A 23589-nucleotide genomic window follows, 5' to 3' on the forward strand; every position below is an offset into this window, starting at 1 on the left:
GAGCTGAGTGGCCGTTTGAAGACTGTGGAGGCTGGGGCTGGGGAGAGCCGGGAGGGACGGGGTAGGAGGAGTCAGGGCTGATATTTGTGCCTTTAGATTGATGGATGACTGTTGGATGTGAGTGTGTGTATGCGCGCGCGAGAGGGTGTGAGTGTGAGTGTGTGTGTGTGTGTGTGTGTGTGTGTGTGTGTGCGCTCTCGGCTTTCCCATTTTCCTCTTCGCAGCAATCAGGGAGGGAGGGAGACAGAGAGAGGGAGGGAGGGAGGAAGGGAGGGAAAGAGAGGGAGAGAAATAGGAGAGGGAGATAAGCTCACTCTAGAGGAGAACTCCATCCATCCAGAGAAGCAGTGGAATAGCTACTGGAAGAGGAAGGTGCTTTGCATCCAGAAAGACACTTCTGAAGCATCAGAAGAAAGAAGCTTTTTCTCCTTCTCTTCCCCCCATTTCCTACTCGCCCCCCCCATCTTGTTTTTACCTGGGATTACACACAAACCTGTGTGGTGCCTGGAGCCAAGCCTAGGACTGTAATGGTCAAAGGATTCAGTCTTCTGGCACTGAAACAGGACTGTCTGTGGGTACCATGGCTCTGAAGCACAGGGGTGGCCACTCTGCTTGGCTACGGCCAGAGGTCTGGCTCTTGGTGTGGAATGCCCTGTGCCAGCTGTGTGCCCGTGGCTGCCCTGCTCTCTGCACCTGCACAGGGACGACTGTGGATTGCCATGGCATGGGGCTCAGAGCCGTTCCCAAAAACATTCCGCGTAACACTGAGAGACTGTGAGTATGGATACCTTTTTGTTTACGTTTATTCTCAGCAGGGAGCAGGCAGCAGACCCCCCCCCCCCATTAGCCCCATATTTGCTCCCAGCCTAGATTTAATTCCCTAGTCTGGAGGGCACTGTTTGGGGCCCTGGGTAGACAGCCACTGGATTGGTCAGTGGAGCTGAGGTTATTTCCTGAGCCAGAAACCCAGCTGCTTGCCTCTTTTTGATGATTCAAATAGCCCTCCCTAGGGTTGTAAGCTCCCTGGCTCCCCTATCCTCACTCACACCTGCACCACAGCCCTCCTTCCCCCCTCATTATGCTATTTTCAAATGACATAGTAACTCTGTTTTCAGGGTGCTTCATAATCTCTTATGAGGTAATTCTTATGGCACCCCCTTGGAATGGAGGTAGTCATCTACTTTACCAGGCGTGAAGCCTCATTTTGGGGAAATGTGGGCTTGGAATAGGGGTGTATATGTACCATGGTGTGTATGCATTTGGCTTTTGCAGGCATGAAGGCTGCTGCTGGGGTGTCTTGGGTGCTTAGTTGAGGCTTCTCCTGTCTCTTTCCCTATTGTTTGTCCTGGTGCAGTATCCCTTCCTTGGCAGGTATCACCCATTAGTTTTCCTGGTTACCCCTCTTCATCTCCAGTCCAGATAAACAATGGAATGAAACATGTCACAGCATAGCCTTGGGACATCTTTGATATTGGGAGCTTGGGTTGTGACTGATCTGGTTCATCAGAGGGTTTGTGGATAAGCCTGGCAGAGGGCTGGGGGAGGGAAACAGAGCTGGTGACAATGCTCTTGTCCCCCTCTTCCTGCTGTGGGGTAGGGAACTCTCTCCAACAAGGTTAAAGAGAGATTAGCCATTGTAAGTAATAAAAATCATCATTTCCATTCAGTGCCCTCACCCTACCCCCTTCCTTGAATTCTTGAAGAGACTATATGTAGTTTATAATTCTCCTGGAGAACACTGCTGGGGGACAGAGTGCATGGGTAGCATGTGTGTATTTACAAAGCTTAGTAATATGCTTAGAGCCTTATCCAGGCTCTGTATATGCAAATTTGTAGCGTCTATTGCTCCAGAGCAATAGTACATCTCATTTTACATCTACAGGATACATGCATGTGTGTGATGGATTTTTGGACACACACAGAGCCTTTGTAGCAGCAGAGAGGTTATTGCACCAATAGATTTTGGAACGGGAATTTGTAGGGGGCTGTGCCCCCCTTTGAAGCCAGTCTGCCCTTTCTTCCCACACTCCTGTGCAAATCCAGTGGCTCTCAATCAAAGAGACCATATTTTGATAACTTTTTCACACATTTTCGTCGCTCCCAGCAGGTCAGAGACAGAAATCTGACCCTAAGGGGATCATTTTTCTCCATGAAACTTCATGTACTAAGGTCAACAATTAGGAAGCAGACGATTTCCCCTAGAACCTCCTACTGTCCAATTCTATAAGTTTCCCCAGTTTTTTGTCCTCTGAAGTGTATTAGCCATTTGTGATCAAATAGGGGACAGGGAGGTTAGGTGGGGATTGAAATTCTGCTTCTGAATCATAGGGAAGGGTTGGAATCGTTGCTGACATTCATCTATTCAATTTATCCCTTCTTCAGGTCTATCAGGATAGAGCCAGGGTTTAGAACAGAACCAAATAGTTGCTCTAACCAGAGCTGTTTCTCTTGAAGAAGGAGCTCTATGAACAGACATTTGTACAGTGCCTCTTTGAATTCCTGTGTTTGTAGGTTCCCTTCCCAAGCTTTCCTTCTCTCTATTTCCATCTCTGTTGGCTCATTTGAAACAGTGGCTAGCTTGCATTCCCTGATATGTGTACACACATTCTACAGTGCCTCCCATCCCAAATAACCTCCTTCTCCTTTAAAAAAATTTCTTTTTTGGTTGAAAAGACTTGATTATTCATTTTTGGTCTTGGTCGCTTTCCTTTTTTCCCCTGAGGGTAATTTCTATTTTAACTCTTTTAAGCCATTTAACTTTATAGAATGAAGTGAGATGGAGTCCATATAAGTGTTAGGCTAGTGGAATTAGGGTAGGCTGAGTGACAAAGGGGAGGATTTTGGGCTTTGCCTCAGGACTAAGTTATTCTGGAGGAAAGAGGAGAGGTCTAATTTTTACTCTGAGGGGTCAGCAGAGAACTAGGTTTTAATCGTGGTTCTGATACTAGTTGCATGATCTTGGGCAAGTCATTTGAGTTCTCTGAGCCTCAGTTTCCCTATCTGTAAAATGAGAATGAGATTTCTTACAGTATCTATTTCACAGGATTATTGTCTGGAAAGTTCTTTGCAAACCTTAAGAGATGATGGAAATGTGAATTATTATTATTATTATCTGCTGGTTTGGGGTTGAGAGAAACAGTGGAAAGAAACATGTTTCTTTTAAATAGACCAAGAATGAGCTACTTGGTAAAGAAAATAAAATAAAAAAACGCAAGAAATTTGAGAGAGCCGGGAAAGAATGCACACGTGGACTTAAAATAACAGTGGTAAATTCATCTCTCTAATCAATATGGGTGTCAAGCACTATCAGTGACTGAAACAGCAGCTTCTTCTGAGGCTGTGAAATTTTTATAGTCTGCAGCTGTGCATTTCTCTTTTGTCCTCTGGGTAGTTTCTATGGCAGCCTGTGTGGCCAAGCAACTTTATGATCCCATATTCCATAGCACTGGTTAGTCTCGTCTCCCTCAAATGATGTGGAATCGTCCCTGGATTCCAGCAGAGGCTTCTATAGAAAGCTCACCAGAGACCCCCACAGCTGCTAAGGAAATGCAGTTCCGCTAGAGCAGCTATAGGGGGTGAGCTGGGAGGGGGAGAGGGGATGCTAAATAATTTACTGTAATGGAACAATTAAAATAAAGAGCTAAGGAGCAGGGGTCATGCGTCCCAGAAAGCATCTTCTTATTTGTTGGGCCAGGATTCAGAGGAAACTACTTTGGCCTAGCTTAAAAAAAAAAAGAACCATTCTACTTTGATTAAATATGTAGATATTTATTATAAAATCTATTTTTTGAAAATGTGAAATTTTATCAAACATGAAACAACTATATCTTAAGATATAGTTATTGATATGGAGGTCATCAGAATCAGCTATCTGTGTGGTGTTAGTCCAATGGCTGGTTAGAGCAAAGGTCAAAATGAACATCAACTTAGAAAAAAGGCTAAAGATGAATAGGTGACACTTTAAACAGCGGCAACAGTTTCAACCTGACCTATTCGGATGAATCAGTGATGCTTCATAGTGGAAAATGGAAAAAAAGGCAAAAATTCCCGACCTTGATTACCACCATCTCCTGCAAATCTTAACTGATGTAAAACAGTTGCCACAACAGGAAGGGTAAAAGAACTTAGAATCCTCCTTAATCAGCAAACACTGACTCTCCCTGACAGGTAGATAAAGGTGATAGGCAGGGCAAATAATGGTTTAGGATATAAAATCATTTGTAAAATATTTCCAAGAAGGATGGCAGATTATCCAGCAGTACTGCCTTCTATCACAGCAAAAAGCAGTGGTAGCAAAAATGTGTGTTTGAAAGATTGGCATGAGATCCAAATGAGCCATGTTATCCCAAGAGCGCTCATGGATCACGAAAGTAGCAGGAGGATAGCAAATTGATGTAAAATGGAACAAATTTGTTGGTGTTTTTGTGACTACTTATTTTCATCATCAGTGACGGATGAACTACCAATTTTGGACCCTAGTCCCTTTGGGAGAATCATAAAGGTACCCAATGTACAATGTGGGTCAGGTATAGGACAGCCATTTATTTCCTCCACATAGAAGAAGGGCTTAAAGCACAAAACCCACATAAGCACACATTAACAAGGACTTAAAACATGATATAACAATACATATCTATATCTATATATATAGATATAATCATATCTATAAGGAGACAAGATACTTAAAACATTACAACATGGAACATTTAGTGGGACTATCGAGTTGGCATTTCACCTTCACATTTGGCTCTGTACTTTTTGAGCAACTCCTTCAAGGTTGGCCAGCCAGAACAAGGCATGGGCTCAGCCTCCTGCTGGTAGTTCTTTTCTCCAAGAAGGGCATAGTGGCAGAAAACTCTTCAAGCTTCTCTAACTGAGCAGCTTACCTGCTCTAACTGAGGAACCAGGAACTCCTGACTTCTTGGAGACATCCACCTCAGGATCAATGTTTACTTTCCTTCATTCAGGCAGAAGAGGCAGTAGGATCTTGAGACCCAGGATCAGATTTACCTTGACAGCACGTGTAAGTGCAGCCGTGTGGGAACCGATGCCATAACTGCTAGGGGGTTGGTGGGGGTGGGGAGAGTGACTCTTCCATGTCTCTCCCCCTGTTACAGGAGGTCCCTGTAAGAGTTCCATGCCACATGTTCAGGAGAGAGGAAGGAGAGAGCGAGAACAGAAGTTGTTTTTCCCTTCAAAGTGTACTCAGTGAGCAGCTCTTCTTGGCTTCTTGGCCAGCCTTCTCTTGTATTTTTATATAGAAAAACCTTAAAGTGCTATATCAATGCTAGCTATTCTTATTTGAGGGAAGCTGGTGGATTGAACTCCAGGCCTGACCTCAGGAAGACCTGAGTTCAAATTTGACCTCAAATATTTACTAGCTCTGTAGGACCTTATGCAAGTGACTTTTTGCCTCAGTTTCCTCATCTGTAAAATGAGCTACAGAAGGAAATGATAAACCACTCCATTATCTATGCCGAGAAAACCCCAAATGGAGTCATGAAGAATTGGACCTGATGGAAACAACTTAGCGACAACAAATTATTTGGAAGCTGGTTGGTATAATTAAGACCTGAGTTCAAAAACTGCCTCAGCCACTTACTAGTTGTGTGATACTGGGGCAATAAATTTAATCTATGCTTCAGTTTCTTCATCTTTAAAACGATGACAATAATAACCCTTAGCTCCCAAGGTTGTCGTGAGAGTCAAGTGAGGGACCGTATGTAAAGAGCCCTCTATCAATCATAGCTAGCTAGCTGCTGTCATCGTGAAGACCAAAGCATGGCTGTGTCACTCTAAATTCCTTCAGAACTGAGCATGTGTTTCCCAAGAGACAACTGTTCAATGGCCCTCTGATTATTAATGGCAAACAAGGAATAAAAGAGTCAGATATGTGCTTGCCTATGGTGCTTGCTAGCGTAATGGAGGATGTCTTGTGAGAGGCAAGAATGAAGAAAGGATTACATAGAATGGAGTCCTTTAGGTGATTCTGTTTGTGCATGATATTACAGAATCATAGAAACTCAGAGCTAGAAGGAGACTTAGAGGTTCCCTAGTCCACCCCAAATCTGAAAAAGAATGCCTTCCACCAAATAACCTAACAAATAGTCATCTGACCTTTGCTTAGAGACCTCTAGGGAAGGGAAACCTATCACCTCCTCAGATCGTCCATTTCACTTTTGGGTAATTCTCATTGTTAGGGATGTTTTTTCTTACATTAAGCCCAAATCCACTAAACCCCCGATGTCTTTTTTAGACAAACTTCTTTCTTCCATATTGTGCTTGTGAAGTTGATTTTTTTTATACCCAAGTGTAAAACTTTATATTTATCCCTAGTGAATTTCATCTTCTTAAATTCAGCCCAATGTTGTAGCCTGTGAAAATCTTTTTGGATCCTGGCTCTCTCATCCATCGTTAGCTGTGCCTCTCAGATTCGTGTCGTCTACAAATCTGATGAGACTGCTATTTATGCCTTTATCCAAGTCCTTTATAAAAAATGTTTTGCACAGGGCCAACCACAGATCCCTCGGGTATTCTGTCGGGGATGACTTGCCACATTGACATCGAACCGTTAATAGCTAACTGCTCTTTGAGTCCAGTTATGAATCATCGAACTTTATTATCTTCCAATCTAGTCCATCTCTTTGCCTTCTCTGCAAGAAGGCAGAGAGATGCTTTACTAGAAGCTCCGATACAATGTAGGTAGAATACATTCACAGGGTTCCCTTGATCTAATAGTTGCTTAACTCTATTAAAAAATGAACTTTTGGGAGATGCTGTGCTCTTCAGTTGTATTTGTCCCCTTTGGTTTTTTCCCCTCACCTAATTTTCATGACTTCAAAACAACATGACATGAATATAAAGGGGTTTTTAATGAAAAAAAAAAGTGAGACTAATCTTGCAAGATCTATTCTTAATGAAGCTTTGTTGGCATGTTTAGTTTTCACCAACTAGCCCTTTTAAAATACAAAAGTCTTAGTGTAGTTAAAGCTTAAAACTGCTGTAAAACTTTTGGGATACCCTGTATATTCTAGAATTTAGCCAGGAATCATTGCCCCTACAGACTCCCAGAGAACAATATCACTGATTTAGGTGACATAAGATAAAAAAGAAAAGCAAGAAAGTCTCAGTGAACTTACTGGTCTCTTGTTTACGGACTTCCTTCTCTTCCCTTGTTTCTGGAAAATCCTCTGGTAACTCCCCAGACCAGGTTGTTATCTGCACTGAGAAAGGAAGAGACTGCTTCTTGGAGGTTATGGATCTTTCAAAGCACTGAAGAGTGATGTATTTTCATAGACATTTTGGATTGGAGTATCCAGAGTGCATAGTTCATGAACTGGCTTCCTTCAAGGCTCAGCTTGTACCCTGTCATCTACAAGAGTCTTTTTCCAGTCCATCCTCTATTCCCCTCCTTCCAGTGTTAGAGCCTTTCCCCAAGATTACCTCCAATTCACCCTGTCTATTTTTTGTCTGTACATAGTTATTAGCCTGTTATCTTTTTCGTTCTGGAATGAGAACGCCTTGTGGTCAGACTCTGTTTTTGCCTTTCTTTTTGGCTCCGGGCTTCCCTGGCTTCTTTTATGTTCCAACTCAAACCCCACCTTCTACAGAAGCCTTTCCCAGTCCTTCATTGTCGTGTCTCCCCTCTCTTGATTATCTCCTTTTGTGTACAGAGTAGTTTGCATGTTGCCTCCCTCATTAGACTATGAGCTCCTTGAGGGCAGGGACTATTTTTAACCTTTCTTTGTGTCTCTAGCACTTAGCACACGTCTGGTACATAATAGGCGCTTAATAAATGCTTATTGTCTTGACTTTCTCCAATGCTTTTTCCATTTCACTCGACTGTGACTCAAATGTTTTGTTGTCAGTTTAGTTATAGAAACTTTTACTTAAGTTTCCTCAAGCCCATGTTTTCCAACACTTTCCTCCATAAGTTTTGGCTTGGTGGGGATGTTAACGAACATGGAGAAAGAAGTCTTCTTTGAAGGAGGAAAGGAACAAACAGTGCTAAATGCATTACAAATAGTCTCATTTAATCCTCACAAGAACACCGGGAGGTAGGAGCTTTTATCATCTCCATTTTATAGGAAACTGAGGCAGACAGAGGTTAAGTGACCTTCCCAGGGCCACACAGCTAGTACGTGTCCGAGGCCACATTTGAACTCAGGTTGTTCTGATTCCAGGTCCAGCCCTCTATCCACTACACTGCCTTTCTAAACTCCAAAGTTTGTTCTCTGCACTCTGCACCTTGGTGCAAAGGTCTGTTTAAACAGCTCTGGTTCCCCTCTCTCTGACCCCCCTAGATCCAGTCCTATGCTCCTCTGTCTGCCTTACATTTGCAAGTATATGTCTATCTGCTATCTCAAACACTACATGTCTAAGACGGAATTCTTCGATGTATCTTCCCCTCGCACTGGCCCCTCTTCCTAACTTTTTTTGTTTCTGTTGACGGCATTATGAGCTTTCTGACACTGAAGCTTGAAACTTGTAAAAAACCTTCCATCATCTCATTCCCCCCACTGCAATATAGCCTATTAGTTTCCTAGTCCTATTTATCTTATTTCTCTCTGTCCCTTCCCCTTCAGTTATAGCCTACAATAGTCCAGGTGCTCATTTCCTCTCACCTAGACTACTGTGATAGCCCCATCCATGCTTGGCCTTCCTACCCAATCCATCCTTCACACAGCTGTCTAAACAATCTTTCTTCATGCACAATCTGACCACATCATCCCTCTGCTCACAAGCCTTCAAGGGCTCTCTATTACCCATCCGAGAAAATATGACGTTCTTAGCTTGGCACAGGTTTCATTGATGGAAGGGAAGTCTGGGGACCATATATTCCTCCCCTTTTTCCACAGATGAGGAGATAATCATAAATAAATAAACATTTATTAAGCATCTCCCATGTGTTAGGCACTGGTGCTCTGTCTGCTATGGACTGGTTGCTATCCCCCCTGCCCATAAGCCCATTTGATTACACAATAAACACTTTCAGGTTTTTTTGTTGTTACTCAGATGTTTCTAGGCCCTTTTGGTCAAAGCTCCCATGTAAGCCTTTTCTTTTAAGTTTCAACCTACCTTTCCAGGTAGGCCCTAGTTTCCCAGGACTTTGCTGACACTGGAAGGACATTTTTTGCAGCAGATCTATCTTCCCTCAGCAATTCTCATTACTATGCAGTAGAACCCCTTCTCCCAGCTCAGAGTCAAGGCTAGACAGGGTGGAGTTTGGACAGCAGGACCCAAGAATCAGGGAATTGGAAAGAGGATTTGAATTTCAGCTCACAAGATGCTAACAAACATCCTATGTACTTTCTTCCAAGGATATGAAAGAACCTTATTCAACACAAACTATTATTGCATTTGTATTCTATAGAGACAATTGTCATTTTTTGGGGGATGGAAAATTGCAGCGAAGGCACTAGGAATCTTTTAATGCTAAAAAATTGAAGGAAGACTCCTCTTACTACTTCCCCCACCTTCATCCTCCCCCCATCCTCCACACCACCACCCTCTGCTTCTTCCCTTAATCTTGGTTGTCACCGGAAAGCAACAGGAAGCTCTGACTACGCTGACAATTCCCAAGTTCCTGGTGACTGTAAATTTCTGTGTCCCCTTAAATGAAGTAAGGAATGCTTGGCAGGATACCAGCTTGCCCTGAAGCGGCTTTTGGGGATTGACCCATATTCTTTATTCTCATCCTGCTCCCCCACCCTAATTGTTTAAAAATGAATATTTTACTGATTTTTTTTACATGGCTGTTACTTCTTAATCCCAGCACTTCCCCCCACCTCTCCAGCCCTCTCTTGTAAAAGAGGTAGAGTTAAACCAAGCAAGTCAGCACACCGGTCAGTGTAGGCCTCCTGCCACCCCTGTGGTTTACCCTCTTCTGAGAACTGGGAAGCATGCCTTATGGGGTGTTCTCTGAAGTCAAGTTGGCCCTCTTGTCATTTTCCTTTACATTCTTGTGGGTGGACTTGTGTGCTTGCTGAGGAGGGGGGGATCTCTAACAGTCCTATGCCACCTTCTGGATGACCGCTCACAGGGGATGCTGTAGGTAGGGGTCCTTGTTAGGGTACGGCTTGGACCGGATGGTCTGTGAGGTCCCGTCTGATGGAGACATTCTGTGATTACACTTTGAGATTTGGGGGAGGGGGAGGGAGGGAGAGGGCAGGGTCTGCTCCTGTTACTGGGATCAGCTGGAGTATTTGCTGAGCAGCCACCTCCAGTTCAGTTCAGTTCAGTTCAGCACTGGCATTAGCAGCTCAGCAGGACTCTTTCTTAATGGGATTTTCTTCTCAAGTGCAGTAATTATCACCATACAAATACTTATTACCCAGAGCAGATGATGACCAGACCTTGTATGGCAGCCACCAAGTGCATGTCATAGCATGAACCCGAGAGAGAGAGAGAGAGAGAGAGAGAGAGAGAGAGAGAGAGAGGGAATGAGGGAGAGAGAGCGAGAGAGGGCCTTTCTGGTGGTTGCAATTGGGACGATCATTTATTCAATCAACAAACATTTATTAAACTATGTTTACCAAACATTGAATCCCAAACTAGGGATATGAACCCAGAAACAAAATCCCTGTTTTCAAGGATCTGTTAGGGCAATACAACGTGGACAAAGGCAAATATGTATGTGTGAATATGTATATATATATAGGTGTATATACATACATACATATATATGTGTGAATATACACACACACACATATATGTATATAAATGGGAGAATAATAGTACCTACCTTCCAGAGTATTGTGAGGACCAAGTAAGATAAAATCTGTGAAGTGTTTAGCACAGTGCCTGGTATGTAATAGGCACTTAACAGATACTTGTTTCCTTCCTTCCGTCTGTTGGTAGAGGGAATTCCTATATTAATGAAATCAAAGTCTTGACATATTTATGTATAAATTGATAGCTGTGTGCTATCAAAGGGGTTGGGAAAGGAGACAGGGAGATCAATTAGGAAATTAGGGGGAGATCCAGAATTGAACGTGGAAGATCATTAATAGGATACCAGCCATCTCATTTTATAGATGAGGGCACTGAAGTCTGGAGAGAATGAGTGATGGGTCTAATGTCACACACAGAGCCAGGTCCCTGTGTTGTGGCTTTGGAATATTTTCCCTCATTCCTGGGCCTTGATTCATCTATCTGGTTGCACTAGTAGCCAATTTCTTAGGCTATTCTATGATTCCTGATAGTGAGATACAGTGGAACATAGGATTACAGATCTAAAGCCACACAGGACCTCAGAGGCCATCTAGTTTAGCCCTCTCAGTTTACAGATGAGGAAACTGAGGTATATGGAGGCAAAGTGGCTTTCCCAAAGTTTTTTTTTTCCTCTCAGGAGTGTCTGATTCTTTGTGGCCCCATTTGGGGTTTTCTTGGCAAAGACACTAGAGTGGTTTGCCATTTCCTTCTGCAGCTCATTTTACAGATGAGGAAACTGAGGCAAACAGGGTTAAGTGACTTGCCCAGGGTCACATAGCTAGTAAGTGTCTGAGGCTGGATTTAAACTCAGGAAAATAAATCTCCTAGACTCTACTGCTCCAAGTAGTAAAGGAGAAAGTGAGATTTGAACCCAAGGCCTTTGACTCCAAATCCAATCCTTTCCCCATTGTACCGCCAAGTAATGAGAGAAGAATTTTTATTGGTATCAAAGGGTATCCCCCTGGATTTCATTTTCCACTAGAAAGGTCTGTAAGGTCAATGGGGAATAAGATCCTCCCCGCCCATCAATAGGCTTCATGGGGAGCCCATTAAGGGAAGCTTGCTTGCTTGTCGGAAGGCTTATATACCTTTTGCTAATTTCTAATTAGGCACTGAGCCTATTAGCTGAAAGAGTATATATTGTGAGAGGTGAGCTTTTGCTTGGGGGCTCGCTTATGAGAAAGATGTTGTGATTCCCTGGTTGAGACTCCATGCGGCTACATGTTTACCTCAGAGGTAAAGACTGTCTCTATTCAGTGGTGGATGTAAAGCTTTGATTCAGGCAGTAGAGCCCTGTCTGTTGGTCTTTATTCCTCTTCTCTGTATTTTTTCTGTTTAATTAAAGAAGATTGTCATCCGCTGAAACAGCAGACAAAGGAGCCTCCACTAGCAGCCATCCCGAGCCTGCCAGTGTGGTTGCTGTTACAAGGTATTCCAGACAGCTTAGTGCCTGCTGTAGTTTGTGTAGCTTCCGGGGAACGTTATGTCCTCTCTCTGTGACACTCAGATTGTTTTCCCTTCCTGTTTTCCAGAGCAGGGATGAACAGGGAACATCATTCTGGAGCCTTCAGGGATGTAAATGGCTTTATGATGCCCGAGTCTCAGGACAGACCCGCTTCTCCTCATGTGACTGTCAATGCTTCCTTCAAACCCACATCTTGGAAGGAAGTTGTGCAGCTCAGAGGAGAGAGACATTTGTGAAGTCCTGCCTTAGGGATTCTCCTTTTCCCTCCATTCTAAACCCTAGAAAGATGGTGGCAGTTTATCCTTGGTGGCTTCCAGAATTGCCTTGAAACTGACTTAAGCTGGGAGGTAATGAGAGATGCTTGAAGGAAAGCTTCTTCTTCCCTTCTAGGTTCCTAAGCGGTTTCTTCAACAATTCAATAAGCATTATTCCTCATCCCGTTCCCATCGATGTCGTCCGACATTTCTGCACCCAAGTGCTGTGAATGCCTCTAACAGCCGCAGTGGGACCATATGGCAATAGGCCCTTTTACTTAAGAGACAGTCTGTGATTTAGATCCTTCTTGTTCCCAGGTTGACTCTTGGGGTCAGGAGGCCCATGAAAGCCTCTTTCTGAAATCTGGGGACTAGCTTAAGAAAACTTGTTAAAGAGTAGCTTTCCTGCCATCGCCAGCTCCTCCTCTTTCCCCTTGATTCTCCTGATTCCAGAAAATTTCCTCAGTTGTAAGAGGTTGGCTTTCTTAACTTGGTGTGCTTAGGACACCTGCAGTGACTCATTTCTCTTTCTCAGTAATCCTGCCATCACATCCAATGTTTAAGTCCTTTTGCATGGAGGTTGTGTGTGAGAATCATGGGTGATCCTGGAAATGATGGCGAGTAGTAAGGTTGCCAGTAACCATGGCAGCAGCAGCTGCTAACGAAGCTTTTGTTGGCTGGTGTCCATTTGGGGAGAGTATTCCTTGCTCTTGGGGGGGGGAGGAAACAAACAAAGACTATGATGTGCCCAATTCTGCCATTGTTCTAGCACCATTTGTAACCAAATTGGTTTTAGAATAGATTGGTCTAGTGAGCCTCTCTCTTTTGTCTTCTCTCTCCCTTTTGATAGAGATTTGAGTGAATGAGATTTCCAGGGGGATGTGCTTCAACTGACTGTTCCTCTTGGACGAGACTTTTCCTTTGGTTCTTTCCTGTATCACTCCACTGAAAAACAGCTGCCCTCATCCAGCTGGACCAATATCTCAAAGGGAAAGTCAAGCATATGAGACCTGTCCCCTCCCTTATCCATTTATTCACTTCATTCATTCAGCAAATGTGTATTAAATGCTCACCATGTGCAAGTCCCTGCATTAGGGGAGTAGGAATATTTACTTATTGCTGCTATCTGGTAGTAGAAGAATTGTGAAGGCTTCTTTAACTCCGCTTGATCTCTCTCCTCCCAAATGGAGTCAGTCAGAGGAGTAGATTTCCCTTTGAATGTTCAAGTCCTGGCATAACCAAAACAGGGCATAACAACCTGATGTGCTTTAGCGATTGATATTGGCGAATTCCACAGTAAAATATGGGTGTGCAGGGCTTGAAGACCCAAGAGTGCTGGGGTTAAAGGCTCAGAATGTTTTTTTTTAAATTCCCCCACCACTGAGGAAATCTTAGGGAGTCATTGGGATTTATCACAAAAGCTCAGATCACATTTGAGAAATCACTGTGTGTTCTTAACTCTTCCCAACCAATTTCACTTGGGTTCGGATTTTCCTCTCTGGCTTTTCAGTATTTTGTTGGTTTAGAGCCCTGAATTTGGGGCTTTAAGATCTAGGTGACATTTGCTAGTTGTGTGAATTTGACCAAGTCACTCCTTTCGGATTCTTCACTTGTAAAATGAAGGGTTTGAACTAGATTATCTCTGAAATCCCTTGTACATACCATGGTCCTTGGGTAACTGAATCAGGATTTGTTTTGCCCTGGAATATTTTTGTTCTTTAGGGTGTAGTGAAGGTATGCCTTGGAGGAGAGAGATTTTTTTTAAATTTTAACTCTAGCCTAGACTAGTAAGAGATCTTTTCTCACTTCAGTCCCACTTATCATAAACCACTTATGGCCAGGCATCTTATATAAGTTGGCAGGAATGCAGAGCCTGCAGCAGTCAGGGCCATTTTGGACCTGAGTCCCCAGGGTTTGGCATGAGTTGTTCTGGTCTTGAACTTAGTATCCGCACAAGATCGGACTCATATGCTCATAGGCCTTTTTACATGGGTGAAATTGGCTTGGTCCTGTGGGTTTAGGTCTAAATTGGGTCAGACCCTTCATTAAGCATGGTCCTGAAGACCTAAAGGGAACTAGTTCAGTTCTAGGTTCCCAATGGAAAATTTAGATCAGGATTTTACCCTAGGGAATCCAATCTCATTTAGATTTCTGACCCTCCCCCAGGCCCTTCACCCTCCCTGGAATCCCCTGAAGGCCTGTCCATGGCTTCTAGGCTCCCCAGGCAGCTGTTGGAAGATCGCCATGGTAACTCTGGGGCTCTATGATCAGAAGGACCACCTGTTGGAAAAATAGAAGCTTGATAAAAATGACCTTTTTTTTTCCCTTTGCTTCATTCAGACAAATTTTGTTGAGATTTCAAGTGAAAGTGATTGGCTCCAGGTTGGAAACCCAATCTTGATGGGCAGTCATGCTGAGAGGGGCAGGTGGGATTGCCCATTGGAGGCAATTTTCTCACCCTAAGTGGTAATAATTTCCCCTTAAACTGCAAACTTAGGAACTTTATTAGCCCTTTAAAGATGTCTCTTTCTTGTGGGGGAACTGCAGCTTTAATGGCTCTCCCCCGAGGCTGACAGCACTTAGTTTCCAGGGTCAGAGGAGTGTGGCTGGAGGCAGCTGTTCCTGGTGCTCTGAGCATTTGATGTGGGGGCAGTGGCCTAGATGTGGGGCCATCCGTGGCTTTTCACACCCAATCAGAAATCAATCTGCCGGGTAGAATCCCGGGATATTGCCAGGGGTTTTCATTGTTTGTTGCCTGGACTACTTTTTTTTTTAATATCGTAGGATGAATAGGGTGCTTTGGGGTGCAAAGGTGAAGAGGCTGCGGGTGATATATATCTTAGAGTACAAAGAGGAGGGCCTCCTAGGGTGCTGGCAAACGGCTGTATCAAGTGACAACTGATTGTACCATATTTCCTCTAGAGATATCTAAGGGAACCTACTAATCAGAATTAGGCTGATGTATCTTAGATCTGAAATAGGTGGTCCATCTATTTTCTTGGGGCCTTCCTTTAGGTCGCTCTACTTTAACATATTTAAGGAATTAAAGGAAGAAGCAAAATCAACCCCCAAATCACAAAAGGCATATGTAGCTGGAAAAATCTCAGGAGGAAATAGTAACAAAACTCCTGCAAAATGGCATAGAGAGTTTGAAAACATCCGTGGAGGCGACTAATGAGAGCAGAATGTCAGATAATTTGGTTAAACTGGAGAAACAAGCTTAGAAAATAACTAGGAAAACATCTGGAAAAAAGATGCAGATGAAAGCAATGGGTTTAGAAGGCCAAACAAGAAAAAACTGCACAATTAGTGAGATTCTGGAAAATATTGAAAGAAAGGATGATCATTAAGACTGATTTCAGGAAATTGGACAATAAAGAGTGTTGGAGTTGGTGTTGGGAGAATTGACTTGAATCCTATCTCAAACACTTAATTAGCTTTGTGAGCCTGGGCAGGCCATTTCACTCTCAGCGTCTCAGTTTCTCCATCTGTAAAAATAGAGGAAATAATACCTGTACTCTCAATTTCATAGGGTTTTTATTGTGAGCAAGCCTTAAAACACTATATTATTTTGAGTTGCTTTCATCATTATTATTTTGGCATTTTACAGCTTCAAAACCAAATGACACCCTGTAAATAGAATTCACAGGAAGCCAATAAAGAGAAATTTAACATTCAACTCACTTAGGCGCATTATCAAAACAAAACCACAATGACAAAAGAAAAATCTCTTCAAGAGGAAGAAACAGAAAACCTATCAAAACTATTGCCAGGGTCTCAGTTGTCTAAAAATCCAGAAATGACTAAAGAAGTTAGAATATGACATATGACATTTTTAAACATGGGCCTTAATTTCAGAAATAAATTCCTAGCTATCTAAATTCCACTGGAAAACAAAGGATGGACATTTAAAAACCAGAAGATCCGCAAAGAATTTATAGAGGAAAACCATGTTTTAAAAGAGCTTTTTGGAACTGAGCTGTAGAAGTACCAGGAAAGCTAAGTACTTGGAGCAGTGGCTATTTTTCAATTATGATGGAATTGTTATCTTAATGAAAGAACCTCCACAGGGTACATAAAAATAACTACATTATTGATTAAATTTGTGAAATGATACAGCTGACCTTGGAGCGGAGAAGACAATAGAAAGGTAAAACAAATGAACAGAAATAAAGGCATATACTTAAGAGGAATTTACAGATAAACAAAGGGAACAAAGTAAAGCCAGGTAAATGATGAGAAGAGCTGGGGTTGGTGGTGGTCCCCAGGTGAAGCTCCTATCTTTGTTAAGAAGGCAAGGGTAGCTCTAGAGTGTTTAACCTACTTTTGTTTCCTGGACTCTTCAGCTATCTTGTGAAACCTATGGACCTCTTCTCAGAGTAATGTTTTTAAACAACTGGAAGAAATGCTAAATTTCAGTTAGATGTTAGTGAAAACAAAGATTTTTTTTGTATCCTAGTTCAAGGACCCCTTGAAATTTCATGCACCCCAGGGTGAGAACCCCTCTTTCAGAGATTGTTATTCAGTCATGTCAGACTCTTCATGACCCCATCTGGGGTTTTCTTGGCAAAGATACTGGAGTAGTTTGCCATTTCCTTCTCCAGCTCAATTTACAGATGAGGAAGCTGAGGCAAACAGGGTTAAGTGACTTGCCCAAGGTCATACAGCTAGTGAGTGTCTGAGGTTGGATTTGAACTCAGGTGTTCCTGATTCCAGGCCTGGCACTCTATCTACTGTGCCACCTCGCTGCCCATTTTAAAGATATTTAGAGTTCAAAGCACAAAATACAGGAATTTTAAAAATATTTTTTCATTGAGATTGCTTTAGTAATAGAAATGGCAAAATGTAGTTTTATTTTTTTATCTAATATCCTGTTACATTTCTACGACAACCCCGCCCCCCCATAGTAGATGTTAAATTTGACAGTTGCAGGACTACATTTAAATGAATTGAGCTCCCCCATTAACAAGAACAAGGGGCATAGAATGGATGCAAAAACAGTGCAAGGGCTGATATGCTTTCCCCCGCCTGGACTAGAACCCTCTACTTTGGACCTGAGAACTCAGCCTTCATATCTAGGTCTTCCAGAATCTGGGCCTCAATCTCAGGAGAAGTGAGTCTCTTCACAGTTGGAGCTTCTGCCCTAAGGCCAAACGCAATTGAATGCTGAATGAGTACAAACTGACCCACTTAGCCCACTTTATCTACTGGCTGGCCTAGGTACCAGACAGTACTTCAGCATCCCATCCATTCTGAGCTTTTCATTGCCTGCTTTCTACTGGACCGTTCTCCCCTCACCTTCCTTTCCTCACTAGAACAAAACCCTACTCCTGGTCTCTATTTCCCTATATATACACATACATATATATATTGTCTTCTGCTATTAGTTTGTTAACTCCTCAAGGGCTGGAACTGTACTTTTCAAAAAATGTGTTTTCAGTGCTTGGCACAGTTGTTGGCACATAATGCCATTCATTCATGTTGGCTACAAGATACATGTCTAATATAAAAAGATTTATACATTTAATTGGAGACATTTTAAATGATTAAGAAATGAGGATTTAATAGACACATGGGGAGAGAGTTCAATGGACAAAGTAAGGCCTATCCATGTCTTTTTAAGCATTCGTGGAACATTCACACAAATGGATCTTGGCCAGAGTGAAGTCATAAGCAAATTTGGAAAGGTATAAATCTAAAATACATTAATGGACCCTAATATATTAAAACTAGGAGCAAACAGTGATAGATGATCAATGCCTAGCTCTTCGTGAGATTTTAAAAAGCAATTTATTAATGCTTTGGTTAAAAAGGATTTAATAATAGCAGATTACCTTCAAAGATAATGACAACAGAAATACCGTGTTTCTCAATGTAGTCGGCCAGTTCAGTGCTTAGAGGCAAATTTATAGCTTTGAATCCCTAGATTGGCAAGAGAGACAAGGAATGAATTAACAAATTAGGTCTGCGTTTAAAGAACATAGAAAACATTCACAGTAATACACTAAAAGGAAAGTAGAAAAAGAGGAGTATTAAAATTAGAACAGAAATGAATAAAATGGAAAACAAAAGAACAATTGAAATAAGACTAATAACTTATTTGTATAATCAAGAAAGTTGATTAAAAAAACCTAAAACTTTAATTTAAAAAGAGAGAACCCAGTTACCAGAATTAGAAACATAAAGGGGACACGATAATGTATGCAATAAACATAAGAAAAGATTTATGCTAATTCATTTTAGGACTTAAGAAATAGATGAATATCTGCAAAAAATAGCAAGCACCCAATCTGACACAACTTATGGAAATAGATAACCTTAACAGACCAATCTTGATGAGAAGTCAAATAAGTCATTAATGTTCAAATTAAAGTTCAAATCCTAGCTATCATATCTAACAATAATCACTGACATTTTAAATTTTGCAAAGCAGTTTACATACGTTATTTGAGCATCACAACATTGTTTGAACATCACAACATCAGGGTGAGGCAGGTTATCTTGTGGTGGCTGTTGTTCAGTTGTGTCTGACTCTTCGACAGTTCATTTGAGGTTTTCTTGGCAAAGATACTAGAGTGGTTTGCCATTTCCTTTTCCGGCTCATTTTACAGATGAGGAAACTGAGGCAAACAGGGTCAAGTGATTTGCCCAGGGTCACACGGCTAATAAGTGCTTGAGGCTGGATTTGAACTCATGGAGATAAGTGTTCCTAACTCCAAGCCCGGTGCCCTATCCACTGGGCTACCTAGCTGCCCCAGACCTAAATTGGTCTGAAAGAAAGGACAGATAGTAATAATAAAAATTACTGATATTTTATAGCTCTCTAAAATTTACAAAGCACTTCACATACATTATGTCACTTAGTCCTTATAACAACTTTTGGGGATAAATGCTACAGCCATCAGCACCCCCATTTCACAGATGAGGAGGCTAGAGTTCGGAAAAGTGATATAATCTGCCCAAGGTCACACACTGACTCCGTCAAGAATTCTTTTCATTGTAATGTAGCCATCCACTTAGCAGACGCTTATTATACATCAGGATCAGAGCCAATGGAAAAACATGGCAGGAAGGATGTACCAGTTCCATTATTTACAGGCCACTGTGACCAAATGAACATGGATAAGTGGGGCAGTGACTTGTAGAGGTGGAGCTCTCAAAGAGGGAGGAGAGGAAGACTTCCCCCATTCTAGGTATAAGGGACACTTGCCAAATGCACACAGGCAGGGGACGGCATGTCAAGTTCAGGAACAGCTAGTAGTCCAATTCGACTAGACACAGAGTACATGAAAATGAGGAAGATGAAACAGGGCTGGAGAATCAGCCAAAGGCAGGTTGTGGAAGACCTTAAATATCTGGATATTGAGTTTTATTTTATGGGCAATAGGGAGCCACTGAAAGTTTTTGAGCCGGGGAGAACTCAGCCTTAGAATGATTATTTTGGCCACTATGTGAAGGAAGATTTGGAGAAGGGAATGAATAGAGACAGGGAGACGCAAATAAAACTCAGGAAACAGCACTTAAGGCTGTGTGATACACTTGTGTCGTCAGGTATATTAGTTGGAAAACACAGAGTCCTATTTAACAGATGGCTGGCATGAGCTAGGCAGTGTGGATCTGGAGGAAAGCCCACATAGTCTGTCCTCACTGTTTCTTCTTTGCTCCCCCAGGGAACTCAACGGGAACAACATCTCTCGGATCCACAAGAATGACTTTGCGGGCCTGAAGCAGCTTCGTGTGTTGTGAGTGTTTTCCTTTCTCTGTCTTCCTCCTGAGTTCCCAGCCTCTTTCTCTATCTCCCAACATGTTCTCAGCACTTTTGCTGCAGGACTACCGGGGTCAATTCTGGTCACAGAAGTAAGATCGGAGAATGTCCCGTTAGGGGCTGGGTCCTGGCACAGATCAGCAGAGAACTAAGGAAACTTGGGCTGTTCTAATGTGACTTACAAGGTGGGCCTCTCCAAAGGGCTGACTGTCAAGGCAATGAGATGGGGAAATGGAGAATATATATATATATATATATATATGGACACACACACACACATATATGTATATATATATATGTATGGACACACACATACACAGACACACACACACACACGTATATATATATATATATATGGGCACAAAAATATATACACATATGTATATACATATATGTATATACATATGTGTATATATTTTTGTGCCTCTGATGCCTCCAAGCCCCAGTACATATTTTCTTGACTCTTATCCTACATCAGGGACTAGAAATTATGTGTTACGGGAACTTCATTCAGTGCCCTTTGAAAGAATCCTAACCTGGGAGTCAGGACACCCAGCTTCTAGTCCTAATTTACTGCTGACTCACTGTGTGTGTGATCTTGGGAAAGCTACTTTCCCTTAGATTCTCTACGTAAAATGAAGAGATTGGGCTAGATGGCTTCAGAGACCCCTCTGGCTCTGGGTCTAGGGACCTGTGAGATAATAAACATCTAAAGTCCTATGATCCGATGATCCTAGGAGTCATGGTGATAGAGCGGTCAAGATTCGGAAGACCTAGGTTCAAATCTCACCTCTGATGTCTACTACTTTGACCTTGGGCAAATCATGCAACTTCTTTGTTCCTCCATCTCCTTATCTGTAAGATGGAGGGGTTGGAACAGATGGCTTGTGGAGTTCCTTCCAGGTTGAGAGCTATGATGTTAGATAGTAGTGAAGGTTCCTTCTGGCTCTGACATTCTTTGACTCTGTGAGCCCTATAAGGTTGACCCTTCTATTTCTAATTCAGGAATGATAGAGACCAGGTGCGATGTATTTTTGAATCACCATAGCGACAGATGTCTGATACAGTTAGACAGTTCTAAATGGGGACAATTATAGCCGGACACAAATATGTTTGGGAGCACGTGGAGCCAAGCTGAACATCGCCGGATCACCGGATTGTGGATTTATAGCTTTAAGGGATCTTCAAGTCTAACCTCCTTCATTTTACAGATGAGAAGACCGAGGCAGGCAGAGATTAAATTCACTTGACCAGGGTCACACCGCTAGTAAATGTCTGAGCTGGGATTTGAATTTAAGTTTTCCTGATTCCAAGACCAGTATTCTTTCCACCGAGCCACCTAACTGCTTCAGATTAAATCATGGGAGCAAGGGGGAGGGCAAGGAAAGGAGAAGCTAAGTTGTAGGAGAGCATGGGCCCATCGTCCATTTCTCCTACTTCTTTATAAACATGGCGGTAGGAGGTAGGACATAGAATGGCAGGAGGCCTGTTAAACTTTGTACCAAATGCAAAGATGCTGTTGTAGGTTCATCATTGTCTTGAAATCTTGCACCTTTTCATTTGGGATATAGTGAGACACAAGATTGAGTCAGGGAGGGCATGGGGAAAATAAAGAACAAAACCAAGAGCTTGTGTATGGGTAGTGATGATTTGGCAGAGGTGTCTCATTTTCATCCAAAGCAGACGGAGGCAGTGGGAGGGTTGTGTGATGTTTGCCAGCTGCCAGTGCATTTTCTGCCCTTGTAAGCTCTGCCCAGTTGGCATGGTCCTTTGCCCACTTGCAGCATGCTGTACTTGCTGTTCTGCTGCCTGGACATGTGCCCTCTGGGTTGGTGCTGGAGGCTTTGCGGGGATGGACATTCATGCCAGAGCCTGATAGACCCATGCCCCATGCTCACTGCTGACTAAGCTAGGGTTTTCCTTTGCTGTGTTTTTGGAAAGATAATCTGGTGTCGTGGTGGATGCATGGGCCTATGCCATAGGAGTGCCCGTTTTCCTATGAAGCAGGCCTGGGGAGGGGAGGAGGCATTTATGTAGCAGGGTCTGGTCCTGGGAAGAAGCCTTCTTTGTTGAATTCACCAGACTTCAAGGAAATCTCATCCACTCAAGAAGGGTCTTAATAGGATGCCCCTGGGTTGTGTACTTTCCTTATCATTCCTTCACTAAGTATCTTGGTCTGAATTTGCCTCCTGTTTCTTGGAGTCCTTGACCTAGAGCAGCTTTTGTCTCTTTGCCTCACCAGACAACTGATGGAAAATCAGATTGGAGCAGTGGAGCGAGGAGCTTTTGATGACATGAGGGAGCTGGAGAGACTGTGAGTATTCACAGGGCACAGGGATGGGGGAGAAGTTGGATGTCCACAGGACTCCATGCATTAATTTTTTACTCATGGTGTCCCAGTTGTATATCTGCAGCTTGTAAAAAAATTTAGCAAGAGCAGACCATTCCTTTTCCTTCTTCCCACCAGTTTTGTTTAATGTTTTATTGATGCACTTTAAAATACATTGCTGTCATTTCCAAATACATTTCTCTCCTCACAATTGATAATGGCTTAGCTGAAAGTTAGCGTTGAGTCATCCAGCAATGGTTTTAATTGGCTATTATATCCTTGCTGTTTGCCATGATGCTGATTGACAGACAGCTCAGCCAGGCAGTGATGGGAACGTGAGAACATTGACTGACCCTGTATGTATCTTCCTCTACCCACCTTTTCACTGGTTCAACACAGAGATCTTTGGCATCAGTAGCCTGGAGGTAACATGTGCTTTGCTTCTCTGAAAAGCAGAGGCAGCAGAGGGGTCGTTGAAGCATCTTCAAATGGTTGTCGAGTGGTTCCCTTAACTATCTCTTAAGCAACTATGGCAGTGGGGAGGTGACCTTCCGGGTGGGTCCTCTGTATCATCAAATGGGACAATGACTTCAGATCGTTGGAGTTCACCAGTATGGTTATGGCTTTGGTTGGACTTGAGGAGGAGAATGGTTAGAAGAAAAGAACCCTCAACAAATATCTTTCAAAACAGCTGAGAGCCCAATAGACCAGACTGACAGGAAAGAGATGGGTTTTGTTTTCAGTCACCTCCTAACATGGTATGTGATGGACTGCCAGTGGGCACACTGAGGACTATTCTTTATTTCCTTTTCCAGCTTTTCTCTTCACTGATCGGATCCAGGAATACTTAGGATTGTGGCTAAATTCACCATTTTTAAGAGAAAGTGACATGAAAGAAAAATCTGGAGGAAGAAACTATTGTGTGTGTGTATGTGTGTGTATATATGTGTTTGTGTACATGTGTTTACGTGTGTGTATGTGTGTGTGAAGTGAGGAAGAGGAGATAATTTAATTCCTTCTGAGTTAGTTGTGTGGCACCAGACAAATCATTTCACAACTCTGG

At 42.6% G+C, this 23589-nt stretch overlaps 1 protein-coding gene across 1 annotated transcript in view; it reads left to right on the top strand.

Moving 5' to 3' along the window:
- Positions 1–449: 449 nt before the first annotated feature.
- The window catches only part of SLIT1 (slit guidance ligand 1), a 234277-nt gene continuing 211137 nt past the window's right edge, over positions 450–23589 (top strand). The window contains exons 1-3 of the mRNA XM_036736533.1: positions 450–774; positions 20103–20174; positions 22440–22511. Coding sequence (XP_036592428.1) covers positions 581–774; positions 20103–20174; positions 22440–22511 — 338 coding nt within the window. The 5' untranslated portion in view covers positions 450–580. The remainder of the gene's footprint in view (positions 775–20102; positions 20175–22439; positions 22512–23589) is intronic.

Source organism: Trichosurus vulpecula, chromosome 8, assembly GCF_011100635.1.
Source record: "Trichosurus vulpecula isolate mTriVul1 chromosome 8, mTriVul1.pri, whole genome shotgun sequence".
In the NCBI taxonomy this organism is placed as follows: Eukaryota; Metazoa; Chordata; class Mammalia; order Diprotodontia; family Phalangeridae; genus Trichosurus; species Trichosurus vulpecula.